The sequence below is a fragment of the Aotus nancymaae genome, unplaced genomic scaffold (genome assembly GCF_030222135.1).
Source record: "Aotus nancymaae isolate 86718 unplaced genomic scaffold, 86718_ANA_hifiasm-v0.15.2.pri h1tg000018l, whole genome shotgun sequence".
In the NCBI taxonomy this organism is placed as follows: Eukaryota; Metazoa; Chordata; class Mammalia; order Primates; family Aotidae; genus Aotus; species Aotus nancymaae.
The window spans coordinates 6987211-7012924 of NW_026988430.1; the positions used below are offsets into that span (position 1 = coordinate 6987211).

The 25714-nt window shown below is 41.6% G+C and overlaps 2 protein-coding genes, 1 non-coding gene and 1 pseudogene across 8 annotated transcripts in view; 3 read left to right on the top strand and 1 right to left on the bottom strand.

Moving 5' to 3' along the window:
• SPECC1 (sperm antigen with calponin homology and coiled-coil domains 1) overlaps positions 1-25714 on the top strand; it is a 308899-nt gene that overhangs the window by 93076 nt on the left and 190109 nt on the right. For all 6 annotated transcript variants that reach the window (XM_064378212.1, XM_064378211.1, XM_064378209.1 and 3 more), the window contains exon 3: positions 4118-4253. In XM_064378212.1, coding sequence (XP_064234282.1) covers positions 4118-4253 — 136 coding nt within the window. The remainder of the gene's footprint in view (positions 1-4117; positions 4254-25714) is intronic.
• Positions 5507-8803, top strand: LOC135275727 (BTB/POZ domain-containing protein KCTD9-like; annotated as a pseudogene).
• Positions 8899-19601, top strand: LOC110567545 (keratin, type I cytoskeletal 18-like). The gene has a single exon (XM_064378215.1). It carries the CDS (start codon positions 13273-13275, stop codon positions 13921-13923), a length of 651 nt encoding a protein of 216 aa, XP_064234285.1. The 5' UTR covers positions 8899-13272; the 3' UTR covers positions 13924-19601.
• Positions 20350-20454, bottom strand: LOC135275832 (U6 spliceosomal RNA). Its single transcript, XR_010343401.1, has one exon. It is a non-coding gene; the product is annotated as a U6 spliceosomal RNA (small nuclear RNA).

Sequence of the window (25714 nt, forward strand, 5' to 3'; positions counted from 1 at the left end):
ACATGGTGAAACTCCGTCTCTACTAAAGATGCAAAAAATTAGCTGGGCATGGTGGTGCATGCCTATAATCCCAGCTAGTCAGGAGGCTGAGGCAGGAGAATTGCCTGAACCCAGGAGGCGGAGGTTGCGGTGAGCTGAGATCGCGCCATTGCACTCCAGCCTGGGTAACAAGAGCGAAACTCTGTTTCAAAAAAAAAAAAAAAAAAAAGAAGGACAATAGTGTAATTTCTGTGTCAACCTAAGTATCATGTTTGTCCATGATATGGTTTGGCTGTGTCCCTACCCAAATTTCATCTCGAATTGTAGCTCCCGTAATTCTCACGTGTCGTGGGAGGGATCTGGTGGGAGGTAATTGAATCATGGTGTTCTTGTGATAGTGATTAAGTCTCAGAGGTCTGATGGTTTTATAAAGGGGCATTCTTGCCTGCCAGGAGCAAAGTAAAATGTGACTTTGCTCCTCCTTTCCCTTCCACCATGATTTTGAGGCCTCTCTAGCCGTGTGGAACTGTGATTCAACTAAACCTTTTTCCTTTATAAATTACCAAGCCTTGGGTATACCTTTATTAGCAACATGAGAACAGACTAATACAGTCCAGTTGCTAAATTAGGGGACTGTGCTGTTGTTCAGAAAATGTGATCACGGGCCGGGTGTGGTGGCTCATGCCTGTAATCCTAGCACTTCGGGAGGCCGAGACAGGTGAATCACCTGAGGTCGGGAGTTCGAGACTAGTTCGGGCAACATGGTGAAACCCTGTCTCTACTAAAATTACAAAAATTATCTGGGCGTGATGGCAGGTGCCGGTAATCCCAGCTACTTGGGAGGCTGAGGCATGAGAATTGCTTGAACCTGGGAGGGAGAGGTTGCAGCGAGCTGAGATCGTGCCATGGCACTCCAGCCTGGGTAACAGAGTGAGACTCTATCTCAAAAAAAAAAAACAGAAAAGGAAATGTGATCATGCTGATATCTAGTAATTGGAGTTGCACATAAATCATCCTTTTAATGTGAATTATTTGTTTTTAAAGTTAATAATTTGTTTTAAAATCTTGACCAAGATCACCTGGCTAATATTAAGACATCTACCATGAGGCTGGGAGTGATGGCTCACACCTATAATACCAGCATTTTAGGAGACTGAGGTGGGAGGATTGCTTGAGGCCAGGAGTTCAAGACCAGCCTGGGCAACATAGTGAAATCCTATCTCTTCTTTTTTTTTTTTGAGATGGAGTCTCACTGTCTCCCAGGCTGCACTGCAGTGACACAATCTTGGCTCACTGCAACCTCCGCCTCCCAGGTTCAAGCAATTCTCCTGCCTCAGCCTCCTGAGTAGCTGGGATTACAGGCATGTGCCACCACGCCCAGCTAATTTTTGTGTTTTTCCTAGAAATGGGGTTTTGCCATGTTGACCAGGCTCATCTCAAACTCCTGACCTCAGGTGATCTGCCCTCCTCGGCCTCCCAAAGAGCTAGGATTACAAGCGTGAGCCACCTCGCCTGGCCATGAGATCCCATCTCTACAAAAATTTTTTTTAAATTAGCCAGGCATTGTGTTGTACACCTGTAGTCTTAGCTACTTGGGAGGCTGATTTGGTAAGATCCCTTGAGCCCGGGAGTTCAAGGCTGAAGTGAGCCTTGATTGAGCTACTGCACTCCTGCCTGGGTAACAGAGCAAGACCCTGTCTCCAAAAAAAAAAAAAAAAAAAAATTCTACCATCATCCCTCTTGTTAAAAAGCAATGGCAAGTTACTGTTTAATGAGTAGACTTTATTTGTGATGGTAAAATTCTGGAGATGGATGGTAGTGATGGTTGTACAACATGCAACATGGTGAATGTATTTAATGTCACTGAATTGAGCACTTAAAATGGTGAATTTTATATTATGCTTATTTCAGCACAGTAAAGTTTTAAAAATTATTTTAAAAAAATAAAAAAAAAACCCCAGAAGGCTGGTATTTGCAGGAGTGGAACTAGGACTTTCCCCAAATTGCAATCTTCACCCCAATCTTTTTTGTTTTAATGAAGCACAGCATATTTACAATAAAGTCTGTAAAGTACACTAATCTTAATCTTAGCTATAAAGCTCACTGCATGTTTACATTTGTTTATATTTGTGTAATCACCATGCTGCCAGGATGTCGAACGTTCCAGCATCCCAGAACATTTCTTTTCAGTTGTAACTCCCCGAGAGGCAACGACTATTTTGACTTACATTACCATCATTTGATTGTGCAGTTATTAAACTTAATACAAGTGGAATCAGGCAGTGTATACTCTTTTATACTCTTTTGTGTCTGCTTCTTTCACTTAGCATAATACCTGGGGTAGACATCCATTTATTAGTGTATCAGTAATTTGTTTTTTTCCTATTTGCTGTGTAGTTCCCATTGCATTTACCCTTTCTCTTGAAGGTCATTTGGATTGTCTTAGTTTTGAGCTGCTATAAAAATGGTGCTATGAACATTCTTTCAAGGGACCTATGTACTCACTTCTCTTGGGTGTGGATCTAGGAATGCGATTGCTAAATCATAGGGGACTGCTGTGCTCACTTAGGAATCTCCTACTTTGATTTAGTGCCTTTCAGCAAATGTTTGTCCTACCCCTTTCATGACAGGGAAGAAAGTGAAGCTAGAACAGAAGGTGTTGCTTTCTTCTGTCTGCCAGCGTTAGCATTAGTAGCTACTGCCAGTTTCCAAAGCAGTTGTACCAGTTTACACTTCCACCCACAGGGCATGAGCATTCTAGGTGCTCCACAGCCTCACCAACACTTAGTATTGGTGTTTTTTCACTTTTAAGCTGTGGTGGGGTGAGGGTATTTATACCCTGAAATTTAAATGATGCAAAGGTGGAAACTTTAAAAAACTGTGCAAATATTTAAACTTCTAACTCTCAGTAAATGACCAGTGGAGTAGGATGGAGCAGGATTTCCCCCCCTACCCCCCACCCCACCTCCAGCCTGTGCGATGGGCGGGGCTTGCCCACTGCATGCCTGCATTGATTTGAGAGCTTTTCCATACTGTGCACTCCAGATGTCGGATATATTAGATCACTCTGGGCAGCTACCTTCTCCAGTCTTCTGGCGCCATTCCTCTCCAGAGCCTTCTTTCACAAAGACTCAACAGTGGTTGAGACAATTTAGTTGTGGTTTTTGTAATTAACCTTGAATGTAATCTATCTGGGCCTGAAATGTGGATCACTAAGGAGTCTCCTTTCTTAGACCTCAGTGCCATTTAGTGAATGTTTGTCCAATGGCAGGGAAGAAAGCAAAGCCAGAACAGAAGGCATTGCTCTCTTCTGTCTTCCAGCCTCCAAGAAAGTTCCTTTCTCACCTTTGAACACATTTTCCGTGTGAGATCATCTACAGAATGCTTGGTGATGAGACCAGGGCAGATATTCAGATTGTTTCTCTCCCTCCACTTCCTCCTGGCCTATGTCATGAGCCTTTTGTTGTTATTGTTGAATTTCTTGTGCGTTGACCTACCCTGCCTTTTGTGCATCTCACGGTTCTTTTTTCATTGGTTCCCATTCTTTTTTCCCCCCACCAGGAAAGCAGATTTATTTTTTATTTAAAATTTTTGTTTAGAGACAAGGTCTCACCCTGTCACCCAGGCTGGAGTGCAGTGGTGCAATCATAGTTTACTGCAATCTTGAACTCCTGAGCTCAAGCAATCCTCTTGCCTCAGCCTCCTGGGTGCCACCATGCCAGCTAATTTTTTTAAAAAATAGTAAGACAGGCTCTCACTGTGTTGCCCAGGCTAGTCTTGAATATCTCAGCTCCAGCAATCCTCCCACCTCAGCCTCCCAAAATTCTGGGAGTACAGTCATAAGCCACCATGCCCAGCCAGATTTTTTAAGGCTCATTACTCGACCTGATGGAAATTCTTCACATGGTCTTAAACTGTTCTTTGAAACAGTCATGGGAGATCATGCTCAAACCTGTAATTACAGAAACAGGTTTGTGTAGCTTTGTATTTTTTCACTTCACCCTGTCATGCTACTCAAAGTGCTGTGACTGTATCTTGACTGCTGGGCACATAGCCCAGCTCCCATGCACTGCTGGCTTATAGGCTCCTTCCCGAAAACCACCTCCTCATCCTCTCTCTTTCCCTCCAACTCTCTCAGCTCAAGAGGGCCAGCAGTGAGGACACACTCAACAAGCCAGGAAGCACCGCCATATCGGGAGTGGTTCGCCTGAAGAAGACCGCCACTGCTGGAGCCATCTCAGAGCTTGCCGAGAGCCGCCTGAGGAGCGGCACAGGTAGGAGGGACCGGGCATGTGGGACCGCCAGGCCGCATGGAAGCACTTCGGTGACCCATGACCCACCCATTCCTTCCCTCGTCAGGTATTTCTTGAGCACTTAACCTGTGCCGGAACTGTTTTAGGCAGACGATGTAGCTGCCCACAGGGAGTTCACATCTAGTGGGGAGACCGATGACAAACACAAGGTAACTGGGAGTGCTGTGGTTTCTCTGGTCCCTCCAGAGGTTCATTCGTCACCATGCATGTGTGAACTTCTGACATCCAGGCAGGGCGTTGTATGTTCTGGGACCATCTTGATAAAAAATGCATTAGAGGAATGAATGAACCCTGTTGATCCCTTGTAGAGGTGGATGTGTTGATCCCTTGCAGAGGTGGATGTGTAATATTTGTACTAAGAGCCTCACCCAGCATCTGTGGAAAGCTGCTCAGAGTGGCTTGGATGGCAGTGGCAGCTGGAAGCTGTGAATCTTTTCAGTGTTACTCATTTTCTGAGAATCAGGAAAGGGTTCTTTAATCATTATATTTGAGTTCAGAGCATGTGAAACATGAAATATCAAAGAATTTGTTTAATTTTCTCTTTGAGCATATAGATAATAAATCTAAACTTTCCATGGTCTCACTCTTATAGGACAGCCCTTGGTGTATTGCTAAATTGCCTAAGATGGGAAAAATAACTGAAATACATCATTATTAATTTTTAATGTGTTGAAGAGTAGTACACTTACAATTTTTGTGCTATTTTCGTAAAAGTCACATTCAGGCTAGATCTCAAAAGGTATATTTTAATTTATTTGGTTTTCAAAAAGTTGAATCTGTGAAGACTGTATGTGGCTTTCTTTTCTTGGATATAAGGGGAATTGCCTGGTGTTTCTATATAATGACTTTACCATTGTAAAGATTGATATTGTACTAAACATACACACATACTTGGTTTTTAAAATACAGCAAACAAAAGTACCGCTTATTTTTATCAAGCCAACCTAACACTGATTCCGAAAGTTAATAAAGCCCCACTAAAAAAAGACAGACTGGGAGGAGCCTAGGGGCAGGGTGAGAAGGACGACCAGCTGAGCCTCGGGTGTGGGACAGAGTGCGTGTGTGTGGTATGTCCCCAAGAGCAAGAAGATGGCGAAGGGAGGTGAATCTGAGTGGGAGGAGGAAGGGGAAGGGCGGAAGGAGAAAAAGGTGGGAGGAGGACCAGGTGGGAGGGTAGCGGCTCACTCAGGACCCAGCAGGGGGTGGGCAGCGTGATGAGGCGGGTGACCCTGTTCATGAACGGCAGCCCCAAGAACGGACAGGTGGTTGCTGTATATGGAACTTTATCGGATTTGCTTTCTGTAGCCAGCAGTAAACTCGGCATAAAAGCCACCAGTGTGTATAATGGGAAAGGTGGACTGATTGATGGTGTTGTTTTGATCAGGGATGATGATGTTTTGTTTGTATGTGAAGGAGAACCATTTCTTGATCCTCAGACAGATTTTAAGCTGCCTGAAGGGTTGTCAGGATTCCACCCAGACTGGCTAACATTAAATGTTGGAGGGTGGTACTCTACAACTACATGGAGCACTTCAGTGAATAAAGAACCTGACAGTATGCTGGCCCACATGTTTAAGGACAAAGGTGTCTGGGGAAATCAGCAAGATCTTAGAGGAGCTTTCTTAATTGACTGAAGTCCTACTTTGAACCCATTTTAAACTACTTGCCTCATGGACATCTCATTGTAAATGATGGCATTGATTTATTGGGTGTGTTAGAAGAAGCAAGATTTTTTGGTATTGACTCATTGGTTGAAAAGCTAGAAGTGGCAATAAAGAATTCTCAACCACTGGAGGATCAATCACCAACATCCCGAAAGGAATTTCTCCAATGTTTGCTAACAACTCCAACCAAGTCAGAACTGCGACGCCAGGGTTCGAGCTTCAGTGGTGCTGATCTTTCTCGTTTGGACCTTCCATACATTAACTTCAAAATGGCCAGTTTACGCTGCTGCAGTCCAGCACACGCACTTTGCTATGCAAAAATCTTGAACGAGCTGATCTCTCTGGATCAGTGCTTGACTGTGCAAATCTCCAAGGAGTCAAGATACTTTGTTCTGATGCAGAAGGAGCATCCCCGAAACTGTGTAATTTTGAGGATCCTTCTGGTCTTAAAGCGAATTTAGAAGGTGCTAATCTGAAGGGTGTGGATATGGAAGGAAGTCAGATGACAAAAATTAACCTGAGATTTTAATTTTTTAAGGCAATTTTTAAGGCAAATTTTTTAAGGCAATTTTTTAATTGCCTTAAAAAATGCAAAGCTGAAGATCTGTAACCTCAGCGGAGCAAGTCTGCCAGGAACTGATTGAGAGAATTGTGATCTGTCTGGGTGTGATCTTCAAGAAGCCAACCTGAGAGCATCCAACGTGAAGGGAGCTATATTTGAAGAGATGTCGACAGCACTACACATGTCACAAAGAGTCAGATGAGAATTTTAGGGGCTGGAGGAAGATGTACAAGAAGAAAATGTTTTTCTTATCACTTTACTTTCTCCACCCACTCAGTTGTCAAGAAGAAATAACACTGTAAGGAAATTTAAAAGAAAAAACATTTAGAGGATTATGCTTGGTCTCAGCAGTGCATAAGGGAAAAAATTGACTTTTTTTCCATATTATGATTTTTAATAGAAAAGCACTCATTTAATAGATGTGGGGAAACTAGATATTAATGCCTTTTGAATGGGGCGGGGAGTTTATCTGGTTTTATGACCAGGAATAGTATATATTATATTTGCTTTTAAATAGGCTTGATGTGGAAATACCATCTCGGTTTGAGATGCATTTGAGGATTTTAATTTATGAAAGCACAACATATGCAATTATATTTATTGAATACCTAGATGCAGTATGGATATTTAAACTGTTAAAACTTTATGAAAACTTTGGAAAGGTTGTTCAGGTTTATAAATAGCTTTAGTGATGCCTCCCCTCTTTAAATACCTGTCACACCATATGAATGTGGTGAGATCAGACTCCCTAATACTCTTTTCTGGTTCGTTTTGATAATGTTTACTTTTTGGAATAAAACAGTAGCTAAATTAAAGTAATATCTAGTTCTTACTGATTGAGACAGAGTGGAAAGAAAGACATCATATATCATTGTCATTCCAAAGGTACAGCGGAACAACGGATGGAAGAACAACTTACCTATCATTATAACACTTACAAATGAACATTTCTCAGAATTTCATCCTAGGCAAGTTTCACTCAGCAGCAGACCAAGAAATTCTGTCTATTTACACTATTAGCCTGGTTTTCTCATACAGTCAGCACAAGCATAGGAAGATACTTCAAAACCAAAAAACCGAGGTGCATCATTATATTCATTTAATTCAAATATCGAATAGTTTACACAGGGCCAGCTTAGAAATAGATATTAAATCCAGATCTACTGCAGCCAAAGCTTATACAGTACGAATGAATATGATAGAGTTGCCTGTTAAAAGGCAATGTAATATAAATGCAGCTAGAACCCTACAGTGGGGAATGAGGAATTTCAAACATACATTTGATTACAGCCACCAAAAAAATATATAAAGTAAAAATAAAGGCATTTGGCTGCTCCACGATGTAATACCAATCAGTCAGCACCTATAATTCTTTTACTTATATTTTTTGTTTGTTTTTTTTTAAACAAATTTTAGCCCAATTTTCTTGAGTCATTATCTCTCTGCAGCAGCAGAGGAAGGGCATGTACCTCTCTAACCAATGACCTGGTGTCCTTACGTCTACCCCAAGAGCAGGGATATTAGCTGTGTCCAAAGGCAAGGAATCGTTGAAAAACACTTTGGTCTCCTTTGGGAGAATGACATATATTTAGTATTTACATAGCTTATTCTTCTATATCTATATACGCAAAGCTTTCTTTAACAGTAAAGTGTACATATGCATAGTGGGAGGAGATCAGACCTTTACAAGTGAAGGAAAGCAACTTCAGAAATGAATTATTTTCTTTGCTTTATTATTTTTACCAAGACAGAGAAGTATTGTATTGAGAGATAATCTATTTTCATAATCAGTATGTGCCTAAATTGCATTTAAGTCATTTCACTCTGTACTATATTTTCAGGAATTGTAGAATGTGTTATTCATTCACTTAAAGGTAGAAATAACCTAAAACCTCTGTAGAAATAACCAAAAACTGCAGAAGGATCTGAAAGATCTAAACATGGTGTGCTTATAAACTGCAGATTTTAGATCTAATGTATACTGCATTAATAAACGATATAAAGTGTTGAAAAGAAAAAAAAGACTGATCCCATCATCAAATATTACTATAAAAATTTGAGATCAAAATATTAGCACATAGGATTCAATAATAAATTAAAAGGACAGTAGTGTACATCACAACTAAGTAAATTTATGCCACCCAAGATTGGATGAATATTAGGAAATTTTGGAATATAATCTATCACACCATTAACAGGCCAAAGAAGAAAAACTGTACAGTTATATCTAGAGATACAGAACATACATTTGACACAGTTAATAATCTTTCTGATTTAACAACAAACTCTTGATAAACTGTACATGTGCAGAGACTTCTTTAACGATATATGTGTCACAAATGAAAATCAGCAATTCCCATTCAAGTCAAAGACAATTCAAGGTTGCCTACTATCACTACAGTCATCTAAAATTTTTTGTAGATATTAACCAAGGCAGTAAGATAAGAGAGATATAGAAGTACATAAATATTGGAAATGAAGGAACAAAATGATGATTGTAATCAGATAATAACATTGTATGCTTTGAATTTCCTGAAAATTGTATCTTAGAATTTCCTGAAATTCTGTTAGAGACAATAAGAGTTCTGTATGTGGCGAGTTGTAGACTAATATATCAGTAGCTTTCTTACCAGTGACTAATTAGAAAAAATAATAATGTAAGAAACAATTGTATTTATAAAGGAATAAAAGGGCAAAATATTTAGAAATAAATAGTGTACATATCTATATGAAAATATCTTAAAACTCTTTTCATGGAGAAGTCTATGTCCTTCAAAGAAGGCATAAATAAGTGGAAGCATTTATGTGATTCTTAGATAGGAAGATTAAATATAGTGAAGATTAAACTTAATTAGTACAACGTATAAAATGTCATAAGGATGTCTGAATTATTCTATGAATTCATTTTCATCTTGATTATAATATCAGTGGGAATTTGGGAGTGGAAACACGAATAAAATAACTGAATTTTAACTAAAACCCGTTGTTCTCAATGGGGGATGATTTTCCCTTCCAGCTCCAACCAGGGAGCAATTGGCAATGTCTGGAGAATTTTTTTTTTTTCTTTTCTTTTTCACTGTCATGACTCGGGGCTGTTACTGCCATCTAGTGGGTAGAAGCTAGAGATACCAAACATGCAAGGATGCGCAGGACCGTCCCGCAGCAGAGAATGTCCTGCCCCAAAATGCCAACAGTACTGCTGCTGAGAAACCCTGACCTAGCAGAATAAATATTCTAGAGTAACCAGGAAAATTCTGAAAATAGTAATCAGGGGATTAACCTTAGGCATCCTTGAACTGAAGAAGCGATAGGCAGCTCAGTGGAACGGTGAAGAAAGTGCAGAATACACTGGAAGGTTTAGTACAGGGGAAAGGCGGCATGTCATATCACAGTGGATAATTCACTCAACAATGTGACTGAGTAAGCATTTAGGAAAGAATAAAGCTGGATCCCTATTCCATTCCTCCCATCAAAATAAATTCTAAGAGGATTAAAGATTTAAATATTAAAAAATGAAACTGCGAAAGTACAAAGAGAAAACATCAGAGAATTAATTTGTAGTTTGGGCCTGGGAAGAGCCTTTCTAAGTAGGAACAAACACAGAAGCTATAAAGGAAAAGATGAAAAATGTACTTACATAAATAAAAGAAACTTCTTTGCAAAAAGAGGAAGTTATTTGCAATACATGTAACAAAGGGCTTATTTATAAAGAGTTTATACAAATTGATAAGAAAAAGAAAAATAGGCCAGGTGCAGTGGCTCATGCCTATAATCCCAGCAATTTGGGAGGCTGAAGTGGGAGGATTTCTTGAGCCCAGGAGTTCAAGATCAGCCTGGGCAACATAGTGAGACCCCATCTCTATAAAAATAATAAATAAATAAAAATTAGCTTGGTGCATGCCTGTAGTCCCAGCTACTTGAGAGGCTGAGGTGGGAGGACTGTTGGAGCCTGGGAGTTTGAGGCTGCCATGAGCTATGAACACACCACTGCACTCTACCCTGGATGACAGAGTGAGACCCTGTCTCAAAAAAAAAAATTAAATATATAAAAGAAAAGGAAAATAACATAATAGAAAAATGTATAGCTCCCATGAAAACATACAGATAGCCAGTGGAAAGATACTAAGCCTTACCTATAGTTCAAGAAATGTAAAGCCAGGCTGGGTGCAGTGACCCACGGCTATAATCTTAGCACTTTGGGAGGCTAAGGTAGGCAGACTTCTTGAGCCCTGGAGTTCAAGACCAACCTAGGCAACATAGTGAAACCCCATCTGTACAAAAAAATACAAAAATTAGCTGAGCATGGAAGTGTGCACCTGTGATCCCAGCTACTTAGGAGATAGAGGTGGGAGGATCACTTGAACCTGGGAAGCGAAGATTGCAGTGAGTGAAGATTATACCACTGCATTCCAGCCTGGGCAACAGTGAGACGCTGTCTCCCAAAAAAAAAAAATAAATAAAATAAAGCAAAATTAGATATATAATTTTCCCTAATAGCAAAAATTAAAACAGTTTATGATTTCTGGTGTCAGTCATTAAGGGTATAAGGAGCCACATATGGTTGATGCACAAGGACGATTTGGTAATATCTATCTAAATCTTAATATAACCTTTGACCAGGCATTTCTACTGTTTAGCACTTAACATTACTGATATTCTTGGAAAAGAATGCCAACACGTATGACCAAGTTCAGTTGCAAGATAATTTATAATAGTATAATATGGGAAACAACCTGAGTATGTATTCATACAGGGCTAGTTGAACAATGTGATTTTGGTGCAGTAGAACAGTATACAGGCATGAAAATGAATACAATAGATTTGTGTGTACTTGATAGGGAAAGATCTCCAAAATACATTACTAAGTGGGGAAGATAACATGGTACATATGGTATAATCTTAATTTGGTTTTGATTTTCAAAGTATATGTTAATTCGATTATTAAAATCAATTTTTTTCCCTGGAAGAATGTCAGAATGGTTGTCTTCGAGGAGTGTTACCAGAATTGAAAGTGGCAGAGGAAGATTTTTTCATTTTAGATTTTCCTGTGCTGTTTGAACAGTTTAAACATATGCATACATTGCTATAAAAAATTAAAAACAAGGTAAATACAATATAAATTTAGACAATATAAATATAAACACATAATCCTTCCTCTTCTACTTGTCTTCTGTGTTGTTCCTTAGCCATTTGTTGGTGGATTTTCTTTTTGTTGTTTGCTTACAGCATCTGCTCCTTTGCACAGGATTCTGAGAAAATACCTTGGTTTCATATTGGCTCCTAAAGTAGACAAATTCCCATGCCCCAAGGGGCATTAGTATCCTTTATTTGTCAAAGAAAGGAAATAACTACTTATCTAATACACAGTGATGTTGGGAAAATGGTCTGTGAATATGTTATAGACTGTAATGAAATGTAAGTGGCAGTTACTATTCTCCTAGTTATACAAATTGTCAATTACTTCATTTAAGTGAAGTTAAATTATTTGACTTAATAGGTTGAATCTGAAAATTACATTTTGTTTCTGCAGCTTTTATTTTTAAATGTCAGTAGTCCTCAACATTTTGGTAGCACTTTTGGAGAGCTTACACTTTTGTACGTTGTCATGATGTCCCCAGACTGCCTCATTTGGAATGGGTGGCTTCCAGTCTATTAGGACCGACCATTAGGAGCAGCGGCATCCAGTGCCTCTCTGTTGTAGGTGCTACCACCTCCGCAGTTGTATAGCATTGTTTCAGTAATCATTTCAATATCTGATTGCATTTTGTCTATTTTACATGTGTGAAAACCAGGAAAGTGAAAGTGCTGGTTGGGACTGCAGCAACCAGTTGTCCAGGTTGAGCATCCCAAATCCAAAAATTCAAAATCCCAAATGCTCCAAAATCTGAAATGTTTTGAGCACTGACATGATGCTGAAAGGAAATGCTCACTGGAGCATTTTGGATTTTGGATTTTGGATTTTGGGATTGGGGATGCTCAACCAGTAAGTATAATGCAAATATTCCAAAAAAAAAAATCAGAAATCCAGAACACTTATGGTTCTGAGCATTTTGGATAAGGGATACTCACCTTGTATTAGTAAGTGTGGGTTTTAAAGTCTCAATTCTGTTGGGTGTGGTGGCTCATGCCTATACTCCCAGGACTTTGGGAGGCCAAGGCAGGCAGATCGCCTGAGGTCATTTGGGACCATCCTGGCCAACATGGCAAAACCCCTTCTCTACTAAAAATAGAAAAAAATTAGCCAGGCGTGGTGGTGGGTGCCTGTAATCTCTGCTACTTGAGAGGCTGAGGCACAAGAATCACTTGAACCTTGGAGGCAGAGGCTACAGTGAACCAAGACCACACCACTGCACTCCAGCCTGGGCGACAGAGTGAGACTTCATCAAAAAATAACAACGGGGCCGGGCGCGGTGGCTTAAGCCTGTAATCCCAGCACTTTGGGACACCGAGGCGGGTGGATCACGAGATCAAGAGATCGAGACCATCCTGGTCAACACGGTGAAACCCCGTCTCTACTAATACAAAAAAAATTAGCCGGGCATGGTGACGCGTGCCTGTAATCCCAGCTACTCAGGAGGCTGAGGCAGGAGAATTGCCTGAACCCGGGAGGCGGAGGTTGCGGTGAGCCGAGATCGCGCCATTGCACTCCAGCCTGGGTAACAAGAGCGAAACTCCGTCTCAAAAAAAAAAAGAAATAACAACAGGTCGTCGGCAAAGCCTGAGTCCTGTCCTCTCGCTCTCCTCCCTGGGCAGCATGAGCTTCACTACTCGCTCCACCTTCTCCACCAACTACCAGTCTGTGGGCTCCGTCTGGGTGCCCAGCTACGGCGCCCGGCCAGTCAGCAGCGTGGCCAACGTCTGTGCAGGTGCTGGGGGCTCTGGTTCCCATATCTCCGTGTCGCACTCCGCCAGCTTCCAGAGCGGCATGGGGGTCGGGGGCCTGGCTGCGGGGATGGCCGGGGGTCTGGCAGGAATGGGAGGCATCCAGAACAAGAAGGAAACCATGCAAAGCCTGAATGACTGCCTGGCCTCCTACCTGGACAGAGTGAGGAGCCTGGAGACCGAGAACCGGAAGCTGGAGAGCAAAATCCAGGAGCACCTGGAGAAGAAGAGACCCCAGGTCACAGACTGGGGCCATTACTTCAAGACCATCGAGGACCTGAGCGCTCAGATCTTCGCAAATACTGTGGACAATGCCCGCATCGTTCTGCAGATTGACAATGCCCGTCTTGCTGCTGATGACTTTAGAGTCAAGTATGAGACAGAGCTGGCTATGCGCCATGGGCTCTGTAAGGTCATCGATGACACCAGTGTCACTCGGCTGCAGCTGGAGACAGAGATTGAGGCTCTCAAGGAAGAGCTGCTCTTCGTGAAGAACCATGAAGAGGAAGTAAAAGGCCTATAAGCCCAGATTGCCAGCTCTAGGTTGACCGTGGAGGTAGATGCCCCCAAATCTCAGGGCCTCACCAAGATCATGGCAGAAGTCCGGGCTCAATATGACGAGCTGGTTCGGAAGAACTGAGAGGAGCTGGACAAGTACTGGACTCAGCCGATTGAGGAGAGCACCACAGTGGTCACCACACAGTCCACTGAGGTTGAAGCTGCTGAGATGACGCTCACAGAGCTGAGACGTACAGTCCAGTCCTTGGAGATCGACCTGGACTCCATGAGAAATACGAAGATCAGCTTGGAGAACAGCCTGAGGGAGATGGAGGCCTGGTACGCCCTGCAGATGGAGCAGCTTAACGGGATCCTTCTGCACCTGGAGTCAGAGCTGGCACAGACCCGGGCAGAGGGACAGCGCCAGGCCCAGGAGTAAGAGGCTCTGCCGAACATCAAGGTCAAGCTGGAGGCTGAGATCGCCACCTACCGCCGCCTGCTAGAAGATGGCGAGGACTTCAGTCTTAGTGATGCCCTGGACAGCAGCAACTCCATGCAAATCATCCAAAAGACCACCATCAGCCGGATAGTGGATTGCAAAGTGGTGTCTGAGACCAATGACACCAAAGTTCTGAGACATTAGGCCAGCAGAAGCAGGAGACTCTTTGGGGAGCAGAGGCCAATAAAAAGTTCAGAGGTCATTCAATGTTAAACAACAACAACAACAACCACCCCTCCCAAAAAAAACCCACCGAAACACTCAATACAGTGGAAATTATTAGACAGATGGAAATAATTTAGCATGTTGGTAATAGCATCTCCCATTAGATGCTCACTGGACTTGAAGCAATTTTCTATAGGCTCAGCTGTGAAGAAAAAGAATAAAATTAAAGGATATTGGGGGAATTCTGACAACATATAGTTGATTTCCTCTGAAAGGAAAGGTGTGATTATTGTATATAGACTTTCAGGGGGCAGAATTCTTTTTATGACATCCAAGACTTAGTTTTTGTACTTTTGACTAGGGGACAAACTTTCTAAGATGCATAGCATGGTATTATCTGTATTTTCTTTCAATTGTATTAATTTTGAGAAAGATTTTTGTTGTGAAATTTTAACACAGTATTGTGATTTTGAACTCACAAGAGTGAAACCTATGGTCAGCATGTATTTTATTGCGCCCTTTCCTGGGAGCTGATCTGTCCTCAGGGAGAACCCCTGAAATCTACTCCAGGAGAAAATGTGTCATCTTTTGGTCATCATAATTTTTATTATTGCCTCAGCCTTGCCTAGGGCACCAACTTACCATCTATCATGGGTGGTATTGGAACTGCTTGAATGGGGAGACATGAACTTCTTCATTCTTTTCAAGACTATTTCTAGTTTCTGGTTTCCAGGCCTTATGCTGTTCTCTGGGGCTTTGCCAAAGTTCTCTCCAACAATAGCAAGAACACAGCAAAAATCACGAAAGGGACTACTATTTTCAAGCCCTGCCACCTGCCTGCCACTGTGCTGGCTTCTCTGAGCTGCTGTCTCTCTTCATACTCATAAGAGCTGTAGGAAGAGCATGGTATTTCACCCAAACCAGGAACCTTGGCTTTGGAAAAGTCAAACAAGTTTGATTTTTTTCTCTCCCATGCCCACCCCAGGTTTCCTTATGGAGCATCTACTTTTTTTTTCCTTTTATTTATTTTTTTTTTCATTTTTTTATCTTTTTTCTCTTTTTTCATATTTTCTTTTTTTTTCTTTTATTGTTAGGCATCTACTTTTTCTAATTGGTTTTCTTTCATTGATATTATTCACATATCTGAATTCTGAATTCCAAAATATAATTCTGGATTCTTTTTTTTGTTTTTTCTAGCGACAGGATTTTGCTCTGTTGTCCAGGCTGAAGTGCAGTGGCGCAATCATAGCTCATCGCTGCCTCCATACTCCTGCCCCAGCTCTCGAGTAGCTGGGACTACAGGTGCATACCACTGGGGTCTCGCCATGTTGCCTAGGCTGGTCTTGAACTCCTGGGCTCATGCCTTGGCCTCCCAAAGTGCTGGGATTACAGGCTTCACGCCTGGCCTGGATTCCAGTTCTTCTTCTTCTTCTTCTCCCTGAGGTGTCCTTTGTGTATATCTCATGTTACACAGTGGTGTAGCTTTTAGAGAATGAGGAGGTTCCTTGTATGCAAGTGGTAGTCCTCCCTGCCTGCCCCAGGGTCAAGAAGGCGGTCAAGGAATCCAGCCACTAGGTGGCAGCCTTGTCAAAAGCACCCACCTGCTCCTCAGCTCCAAGTTCCAGTTCTGACTAATGTGTCTGACTTTAGAAACAGTCCTATTTATTCATTAATTCAACAAATATCTTTGAGAGGCTACCATGTGCCTGGCACTGTTCTAGGCAAAAGGGCTACATGAGTGAGCAGAACAAACATCCTTGCCTTCATAAAGCTACATGAGCAAGATGTGGGACAGATGAGAAAGCCAGGTGGACGGCTGGAGAGGTGGACATTCCAGGCAGTGATGACAGCTGGCCCGTGTCCCCCACATCCAGGAAGGGGTAGGAAGGCCAGTGGGGCTGCAGCAGAGTGAACAAGCAGTTGGGGAAGAGGGCAGAAATATGGAGGAGCTTGCGAGTCACTGTCAGGACTTTAGATTTTTTACTCCGACTCCGCTGGGGAACTTTTGCAAGGTTTTGCACAGAGCAGTGATATGACCCGATCGCATTAAAAGGACTGCTTTGGCTGCTTGTTGAGAGTGGACAGATGGAGTGAGCAGAACAGATTGGAGGCTGGGACTGTGGTCTAGGAAAGAAGTGACCTGGGCTGGGCCGGCCGCTGTGGCACCAGGGAACAGCAGCTGTGTCTGGATGTATTCTGAAGGGGAAAGCCAGCTGGCTCTCAGCTTTCCTAGTTTTGGAATTGTGGAAAAATACACATAATCATTTTTAAGCGTACAGTTCAGTGGCATTAAGTTCTTTCACGTTGTACAACCATCACCACCTTCTATTTCCAGAACTGTTTCATCTTCCCAATGTGAAACTCTGTTCCCATTAAGCACTCACTTCCCATTCCTCTCCAGGAGCTGGTTCTATTCTTTGTCTCTTGACTGCTCTAGGCCCCTCATAGGAGTGGCATCATATAGTGTTTGTCCTTTTGCAACTGGTTGATTTCACTCAACATAGTATCTTCAAGGTTTATCCATGCCATAGCACATGTCAGAATTTCCTTCCTTTTTGAGGCTGAATAATATTTCCTTGTATGGATATACTATATTTTCTTTATCCATTCATCTGTTGAAGGAAGCTTGGCCTATGTTTTCCTTTTGGCTATTGTGAATAATGCTGCTCTGTACACAGGTGTACAAATATCTTCTTGAGACACTGCTTTTACTTTTGGGGGGTATATACTCGGAAGTGGAATTGCTGGATTCTCCTGATAGATTGTAAAGTTGGTGTCGGGTAAGATTTCTGCTCATGTTAGCAGTGGGATGAGTGAGATGAGATTTGATGGGCCCCCAAGGGATGAGGAGTGAACACGGATCTCTTCTGGAGACAGCAGTTGGCTAGAAGGAGGTTCACATAGCCACATTTAAAACATTTTAAAAACCGTGAGACACGGACGTGCCCATTTAGATGTTTCCTTATATAACACATGTGGAATACAAAGGAATGTCACTATTTTAAACTGATATCAATGTTCTCTTAAAAGTTAAAAAACAAGGCAAAATAAATGTGAAAGGCTAGTTTTACTGTGGCCAAACTCTGCTTTAATGGTTTCAGAATCTCAGACCCCTCAGAGGGTGATCAGTAAGGGCAAGCAGTCGTGATTGGCTCACTGCCAAGAAGCTGTCTGTGTCCTTGCTGATCCCTGCATCCTTGCATTCCCAGTTACCTGCATCACACCCAGGTAATGCCTGAGGCTCCAACCTGAGACACCTGTCCTCTCTGACACAGGGAGGGAATAACTCTGGGCTCCTATCAGGGAAACTCCTCTAACACGGAAGACAAATATTCTTATCCCCATCTGACATGTGAAGAAGCCAAGGCTCCAGAAGGTTAGGTAGTGTTCCCAAATTCAGACCTAGGGTCTGACTCCAGAGTTCCTTGTTCTGCTACTCTGTTTTCCTCTAGTAGGGAGACTCATCTTCTTCCCCCATCATCTTTATGTGTTATAGAATTACTAGTACTGGTGACTAGCATTCTTTGCTCACTATGTGCTAACCACTGTTCTCAGTATGCAATGAATATAGTCTTCTTTAGTCTTTACTACAACCCTGTTATCATTCCCATTTTATAGATCAGGAGACTGAGGCATAAAGAGATTGAGCAGACTGTCCAAGTCCATGCGAGACAAATATTGGGACCAGGACTTGCAGCTTAGGAAACAGAGGCTGTGAGAAAACCATGGATGGATTGGCTTGTTGGGAGGACAGTAGAGGAAGGGAATGTTGGAAGTCTTGGAATTGAGAGGCCGGAAGGTGGGTAGGTCAGTTTCTTGGATGCCACAGAAGGAGGAGCACCATGAACCAGGGACATTAGGGAATGGGGAGATGGGGGTAGGGGTCTGAAGATGGCAATAGGGAGGGAAAGAGGATGCCAGGTCTTGCTGCATGAACTGCGGAGATAGAGGGTGTCTGCTTACAGCAGGGAGGAGAACAGGCAGTGGGGAAGCAACAGTCATGAATATGAGGTACAGCAAGACCTTCAGTTTGGGAAATGTGAGAAAGGGAACAGACTGGCTTGGAAAGGCAGTGGTGGGATTCATCCAGCCGTGGAAGTCAGGGGACATTCAGAGAGCTCAGCCTATGGGAAGTGTTGATTTCACTGTGAGTTCTGAAGGGCCCTGAAGAAGTGTTGGGGACTCAAGGAAGGGGCCTGGGGCAGGTGTGGTCGAGTCTGTTTGGGGCTAAGAACCTGCAAAATCACAGAGTGCCAGGAATGCGTTTGTTCTTGTTTTCATAATTTTAGACAGGTCATTTATCAATGAATATAGTTGGTGATTTAAAAAAAAAAAATTCAGATTCGGTACAGATGCTCCTCCAGTTGCTTCATTGGTTACTTCCAGATAAACCCATCATAAGCTGAAAATATGCTAAGTTGAAAATACATTTAATGCACCTAACCTTCCAAACATCATCGCTGGGCCAGCCTGCCTTAAACATACTCAGAACACTCACATTAGCCTACAGTTGGGCAAAATCATCCAACACAGAGCCTATTTTATAATAGAGTTGACTATCTTATGTAATTTATTGTATTAGGTTAGTACAAAAATGTAATTGTGATTTTTGCCATTTTAAAAATTGTAATTACTTTTGCACCAACCTAATTTACTGAAAGTGAAAAACGGAATGGTTGGGCACTTGAGGTATAGCTTCTACTAAATGCATGTCACTTCTGCATCACCTTAAAGTCAAAAAGGGTAAGTCACACTATCATAAGTTTAGAACTGTCTGTATTTTCATTTTCTTCTATTTTATTCTACATTTAATTCATTTTCACATTGTAGTGAGAACATTTAACATGAGATCTATTCTCTGAACACATTTTTAAGTGTGTAATTCAGGGGCAATGCTGCATAGCAGGTCCTTCAAGCTTACACATCTGTACCCACTGAGCAACTCCCTGTTCCCATGTCTGCAGCCCCACGTTCCCCTGTCCACAGCTCCCTGTTTCCCTTTCCGCAGCCTCCCATCCCCTGTCCACAGCCCGCCCCCCACTCCCCTGTCTGCCCCCTCCATTCCCCTGTCGGCAGCTACCACTCTACTTAATCATACAGTATCTTTTTGTGACTGGCTAATTTTCCTTAGCATAGTATCCTTCAGATTCATCCACGTTGGGGCATGTGTCAGAATGTCCTTCCTTTTTAAAGCTGAATAATATTCCATTGTCTGGATAGCCACACTTTGTTTATCCGTCATATGTGGATGGACCAGGAGTGGCTTTCAGTTTCTAGTGGTGGTGTGGCCCTGCATTGCCCAGGAGTATATGATTTAGTCAGGGCTTTGGAGTGGGGCCAAGGGGTTTTCTGTGGCTTTTCTGTGTTGGCACAAGGTGCAGTGCTGGTTTGGGGATGGCAGCTTTCCTGGGTCCTCCCTGGGTGCCTTTGGTACAGACAGCCAGGAGCTCTCTCTGCACCTCCCCAACAATACTGACATCTTTGCCAGTTCTTTTCATCCAGAACCCAGTAGCCTCTCCAGTTCTCCATGTCCTCTCTTCGTTTTTTGGCTTTTCCCCTAAAGTTTGCTTATTTCCTTCCTCCCTCCTTCCCCTCTCTCCTCCCCTCCCTCCCTTTTTGTTGAGTTTATACCTTTGATCATGCCTTCCCTCCCTTCCTCCCTCCCTTCCCTCCTTCCTTCCTTCCTTCTTTCCTTCCTTCCTTCCTTTTTGTTGAGTTTATACCTTCATTTATACTTTGATTCCTATTGTGAATGGAGTTCTTTATTCATTATACTTTTTTTTAAAACAAAATATAGATTATTTCACAACTTTGAATGTCATCTTTACACAGGAACCAGGCTAATCTTCTCTGTATCATTCCAATCTGGGTATTAGCACTGTCATTGACTGTATTTTTAAATTAGATACTTTAAAAATATTTAGTTTGGAACTGGCTTGCTCCCTTACCATCCTCTCTTCTTAGCACTAATGGTTTTCAGCTGATTCTCGGGTGCCTTCCAAGCGGACAGTCATATCAGCTGCAGGTAACAATGCCTTGTCTCCCCCATTCCAGTATTTCTTGCTGTTTTGTGTGTGTGACCCCAGTTGTGTTAATTGTTAGTGACATCTTGACTTGCTCTCACTTTATTGTGGGTGATTTTGGTGTTTTGTCATTAAATATGATGCAGAAAGTTGGCTTGGGGCATCGGTTTACATGTTAAGTCCTCTTCCTATATTCCTTTGAGTTATTAGGGTTTGGTGATGGGTTTTATTAAATGCCTTCTAGGCATTCTGTTATTACTTTGATTATTGCTTCTCTTTTCACCCTGGCGTCTCCTCCAGGAAATTAAAGTATGTGTGTATTTGGTCTCCTGAGTGTTTCTTCTGTGTCATATATTTTCTCTGATTCTTGTGATCACTTTCATTCATGCTCTGATTTTAAAAAGTTTATCATCTAATATGCTTTGCTCTGTATGTTTCTTTTCTTCAACTATTGTGTTTTTAATCTTTAGTCTAACTTATCTGACTTCAAATTATTTCTCATTCTTGCCTTCTTGCTCAACTTTCATAGGTATAAAATCTTAAATTTCAATGAGAATGCAAGCTGGAGATTTTTCTGAAATCTCCCATTTCTACCAGTAACTTTGTTTCATAGGTGCCTATTTACTTGGAATCTTCAAATGGTCCTATGATCTGCCAGAGCTTTCCAGATAGTTCTAGAGAGTTTTCTGTGATCACCTATTTTTATAGAAGGAAGCTTGTGTTTGTCCAAGTCAGAAATTGAGAGAGATACTACTGGAGAATGTGTGATTATCAGATCATCTCTCTCTCTGTGTCTGTCTGTCTCTCTCTCTCTTTCTCTCTCTTTCTCTTTTTTTGATAGGCTCTCACTCTTCTGCCCAGGCTGGAGTGCAGTGGCGTGATCGTAGCTCACTGAATCCGCAGCCTCCCAAGGTGATGAGATTATAGGCATAAGCCACAGCACTCAGCCAGGTCATAACATTTATGCTTAGTTGAAAGAAGAAGAAAAATTTTTGCATCATCTGCGGTGAAAGTAAGGAGGGCACTAAAGCGGAAAGTGCAATTTTGCCATTTTTTTCTTTTCTTTTCTTTTGTGTATTTTGTTTTTGTTGTTCTCATTGTTACTTTAGTGCCTGCTGGAAGGTGGCCTTGTCCTCCCCTTCTGCTTGCAGGATGGCCCCTGTTTTTATCATCTGGCCGTGGCTGTTTCCCTCATGTGGCCTTCTGTGCATGCAGGCAAGGAGAAGGAAGCACTAGCAGGCTTTCTGAAGCTGCTCATGTCAAAGGCCTCAACCTAGTAGTCCAGTTACCCTTTTAAATGATGATTATTCTGTAATGTGCCCCTTTAATATTCTAAAATGAAATTCACCAGTCCATATATATTACTGAAAAAAATCAACATAATGCCCTACCTATAATGTAGAGAAGAAATAAAAGGCAAATAGTTTCTTTTTTTTTTGAGACGGAGTTTCGCTCTTGTTACCCAGACTGGAGTGCAATGGCACGATCTCGGCTCACCGCAACCTCCGCCTCCTGGGTTCAAGCAATTCTCCTGCCTAAGCCTCCAGAGTAGCTGGGACTACAGGCGCGTGCGCCACCATGCCCAGCTAATTTTTGTATTTTTAGTAGAGATGGGGTTTCACCTTGTTGACCAGGATGGTCTCGATCTCTTGACCTCGTGATCCACCCGTCTCGGCCTCCCAAAGTGCTGGGACTATAGGCATGAGCCAGGCAAATAGTTTCTAATAAAGTGACATCTCAATGTGTAGATGCTGGAGCCTGACTCCACTAGAAGACTGTTAGATGCTTGTGCATTAGTGGAGATTGCTGTATTTAAGCATGAGTGCTGCAAATGAGACTGACTCACAGGTGCAGTGTTGAGAATTCAAATACCAGGCAGTGTTGACATCAGTGACTTTGAAATGCTGACAGCTCAGGCTAAACGTTTTGAATAAAGCAAAGTACTGTCTTTCCTTAAGTTACATGTTAGTTGCATTCCTAGAATATCAGTGTATAATAGCAATGCTGTGTAAAACTGTTTTGTGTTTCTCTGTAAAACAGAGTTTGATTGTGTTCTCCCCTTCATGAGTGCTGTCAGATCACAAGGAGAGAGCGGGGAGGCAGGAAGTAGGCATGGCTCATATTTGCAAGGCTTGAGGCAAGAGTGTATTGGGGGCTGTCTGTTTATTCACAATGTTCTGATATAATTAAATATTCTAGTAAGGGAGATCAAGTGTCAGGGATTTCAGATGACCCGTTAGGCTATACATTTAATCACAATAATTTTCTTACTCGTTTTCATTTTTTTCTCAGTAATGAGTGAATTTTGTTTTTTCTTCTTAAGTTCCCCCTAGTTCTACTTTAGTATTTTCTCATTTTTATGACTTTGCAATTTGTAATTCTTCTCAAAGATTAAAAAGAAAGTAATGATATTCAAATATAATTTTAAAATAATTTTTCTTCAAAATATAAATTAAAGTCAGTATGAAGGGTGAGATGTATTTCATGTTTTTTAATTTTTTAATTTAATTTTTTATTTTTAGAGACAGCATCACACTCTGTCACACAGGCTGGAGTGTAATGGTGTTATCATGGCACACTGCAGCCTCAAACTCCTGGCCTCAAATGATTCTCCTGCCTCAGCCTCCAGAGTTGCTGGGACTACAGGCATGTGCCACCATGGCTGGTTAATTTTAAAAAAATGTTTGTAGGCCAGGCACGGTGGCTCATGCCTGTAATCCCAGCACTTTGGGAGGCCGAGGCGGGTGGATCACGAGGTCAAGAGATCGAGACCATCCTGGTCAACATGGGGAAACCCCGTCTCTACTAAAAATACAAAAAATTAGCTGGGCATGGTGGCGCGTGCCTGTAATCCCAGCTACTCAGGAGGCTGAGGCAGGAGAATTGCCTGAACCCAGGAGGCGGAGGTTGCGGTGAGCCGAGATCGCGCCATTGCGCTCCAGCCTGGGTAACAAGAGCGAAACGCTGTCTCAAAAAAAAAAAAAAAAAATGTTTGTAGAGACAGATACTCACTATGTTGCCTAGGCTGGTCTTAAACTCCTGGGCTGAAGCCTTCCTCCCATCCTGGCCTCCCGAAGTGCTGGGATTACAGGCGTGAGCTACCATGCCTGTCCTGTTTTTTAAAAATTTAATTAAATGTATTAATATTTCATGTTTTTTATTTTGCAGTAATTGTAGATTCTTCACATGCAGTTGTAAGAAATATTACAGGTAGATCCCCTGTACCCTTTACCCAGTTTCCTGCACTGGCGACATCTTGTCAAATGATAATATAATATCACAACCAGGATATTAACGTTGACATCGTGACCTTATAGAACATTTCCACCACCAGAAGGGTCCCTCATATGACCTCATATGACCCCTTGATAGCCACACCCACTTCCCTCTCCCTACCCCCTTTTAGCCCTTGGCAGTCACAATAGTTTGTTTTTCATTCCTATCATTTTGTTATTTCAAGAATGTTATGTAAATGGAATGGTACACACAAAAGTGTATACACTTTTGGGATTGGCTTTTTTTTCACTCAGCATAATCCTCTGGAAGTTCATCCAGGTTGTTACATGTATCAAAGTTTGTTCCTTTTTTATTTCATCCTGTATTTCATGGTAGGGATGCACCACAGTTTGTTCAACTCCTCACCTGTTGAATCTGAGTCATTGCCAGTTTTTTGCTGTTATGAATAAAGCTGTTATAAACATCATGTACAGATTTGTGTGAACATTTTGTGGGAGCATTTCTCTGGGGAAGATGCCCAAGAGAGCAGTTGCCGGGTCACAGGGTAGTTGCATGTTTAGTTTTTTAAGAAATTGCCAAATTGTGTTTCCAGTGTGACCGTATCATTTTACATTCCCACCAGTAATCTACAACTGATCTAGCTTTTCTGCATCCTTGCCAGCATTTGGTACTGTAGTGACTCTTTTTTATTTTAGTCATTGGGATAGTTGTGTCATGACAGTTGTCATTTTTTAAGTTTGCATTTTCCTAATGGTTTATGGTGTTGAACATGTTCTCATGTGCTTGTGATCTGTACATCCTCTTCAGTGAAATGTTTATTCAAGTTTTCTGCCCATTTTCTAATTGGATACCATGATTTTTTTTTTAACTGTTGAATTCTGTGAGTTCTTTATATACACTAGAAACTAGTTCTTTATTGGATATGTGGTCTGCAAATATGTTCTTCCAGTCTCTCTTTTATCTTTTCAACCTCATAACAGGGTTGAAGTACTATAAATATTACTTCATAAAGTAAATTGGGAAGTATTCCTAACTTTTGTTTTTTTCTGGAAGAAATTAGGTAAAGTGTATGTTAATTCTTCATTAAATATTTGTTAGCATTCTGAGTGAAATCTTCTGTGCTTAGAGGTTTTCTTTTTTTTCTTGGTGTGAAAGGGTGAGTTTAAAAAAATTTCAAATTCAAATTTCCCTAACTGTTATAGGGCTACTCATATTACCTGTTTCATATTGAGTGAGTTGTATTTTTCAAGCAGTTGGTCCATGTCTTTTGTCAACTTTTATGTGTGTAGAGTTATTCATAGTATTTTCCTTTATCCTTTAGAGTCTGTGGGGTCTGTGGTGATATTCCTAGTTTCATACCTGCCATTGGTAATCTGTATTTTCTTTCTCTTTTTTTTTTTGTGAGAGGTTTGTCAATTTTATACATTTTTTTCTGAACCAGTTGTTTGTCTCCCTAGTTTTTCTCCATTGTTTTTGTTTCCCATTTCACTGAGTTCTGCTCTTCTTTATTATTTCCTTCTCTGAAAAACAGAGCTAGTCTTACCCATCTCCCACAGTGTGAGAATTAAGTGAAATGACAAATACATGTACCTAAGACAGAAGCAGAAGCATAGATTTTTTTTGTAAAATATTATTTCCCTCCCTGAACTATCTCCCTTAATGGAATCTCCTACTTAGGAATCATGGCAGTTAAAAAAAAAAAAAAAAAAAGAATCTGCCTGCCTTAGTGTGGAGTATCTTGCCCAGTGTTTCAACCTTTGCTTTCTTAAGATTTTTCTTTTTTTAAAAGTCACACATGACTCATGTTATGTCTAGGTTTACATGTACATAAATTTGAGACGAATAAGAATACTCCTCAGCCACCAAGGCTTCTGCTGCGAACACTGCAGGGA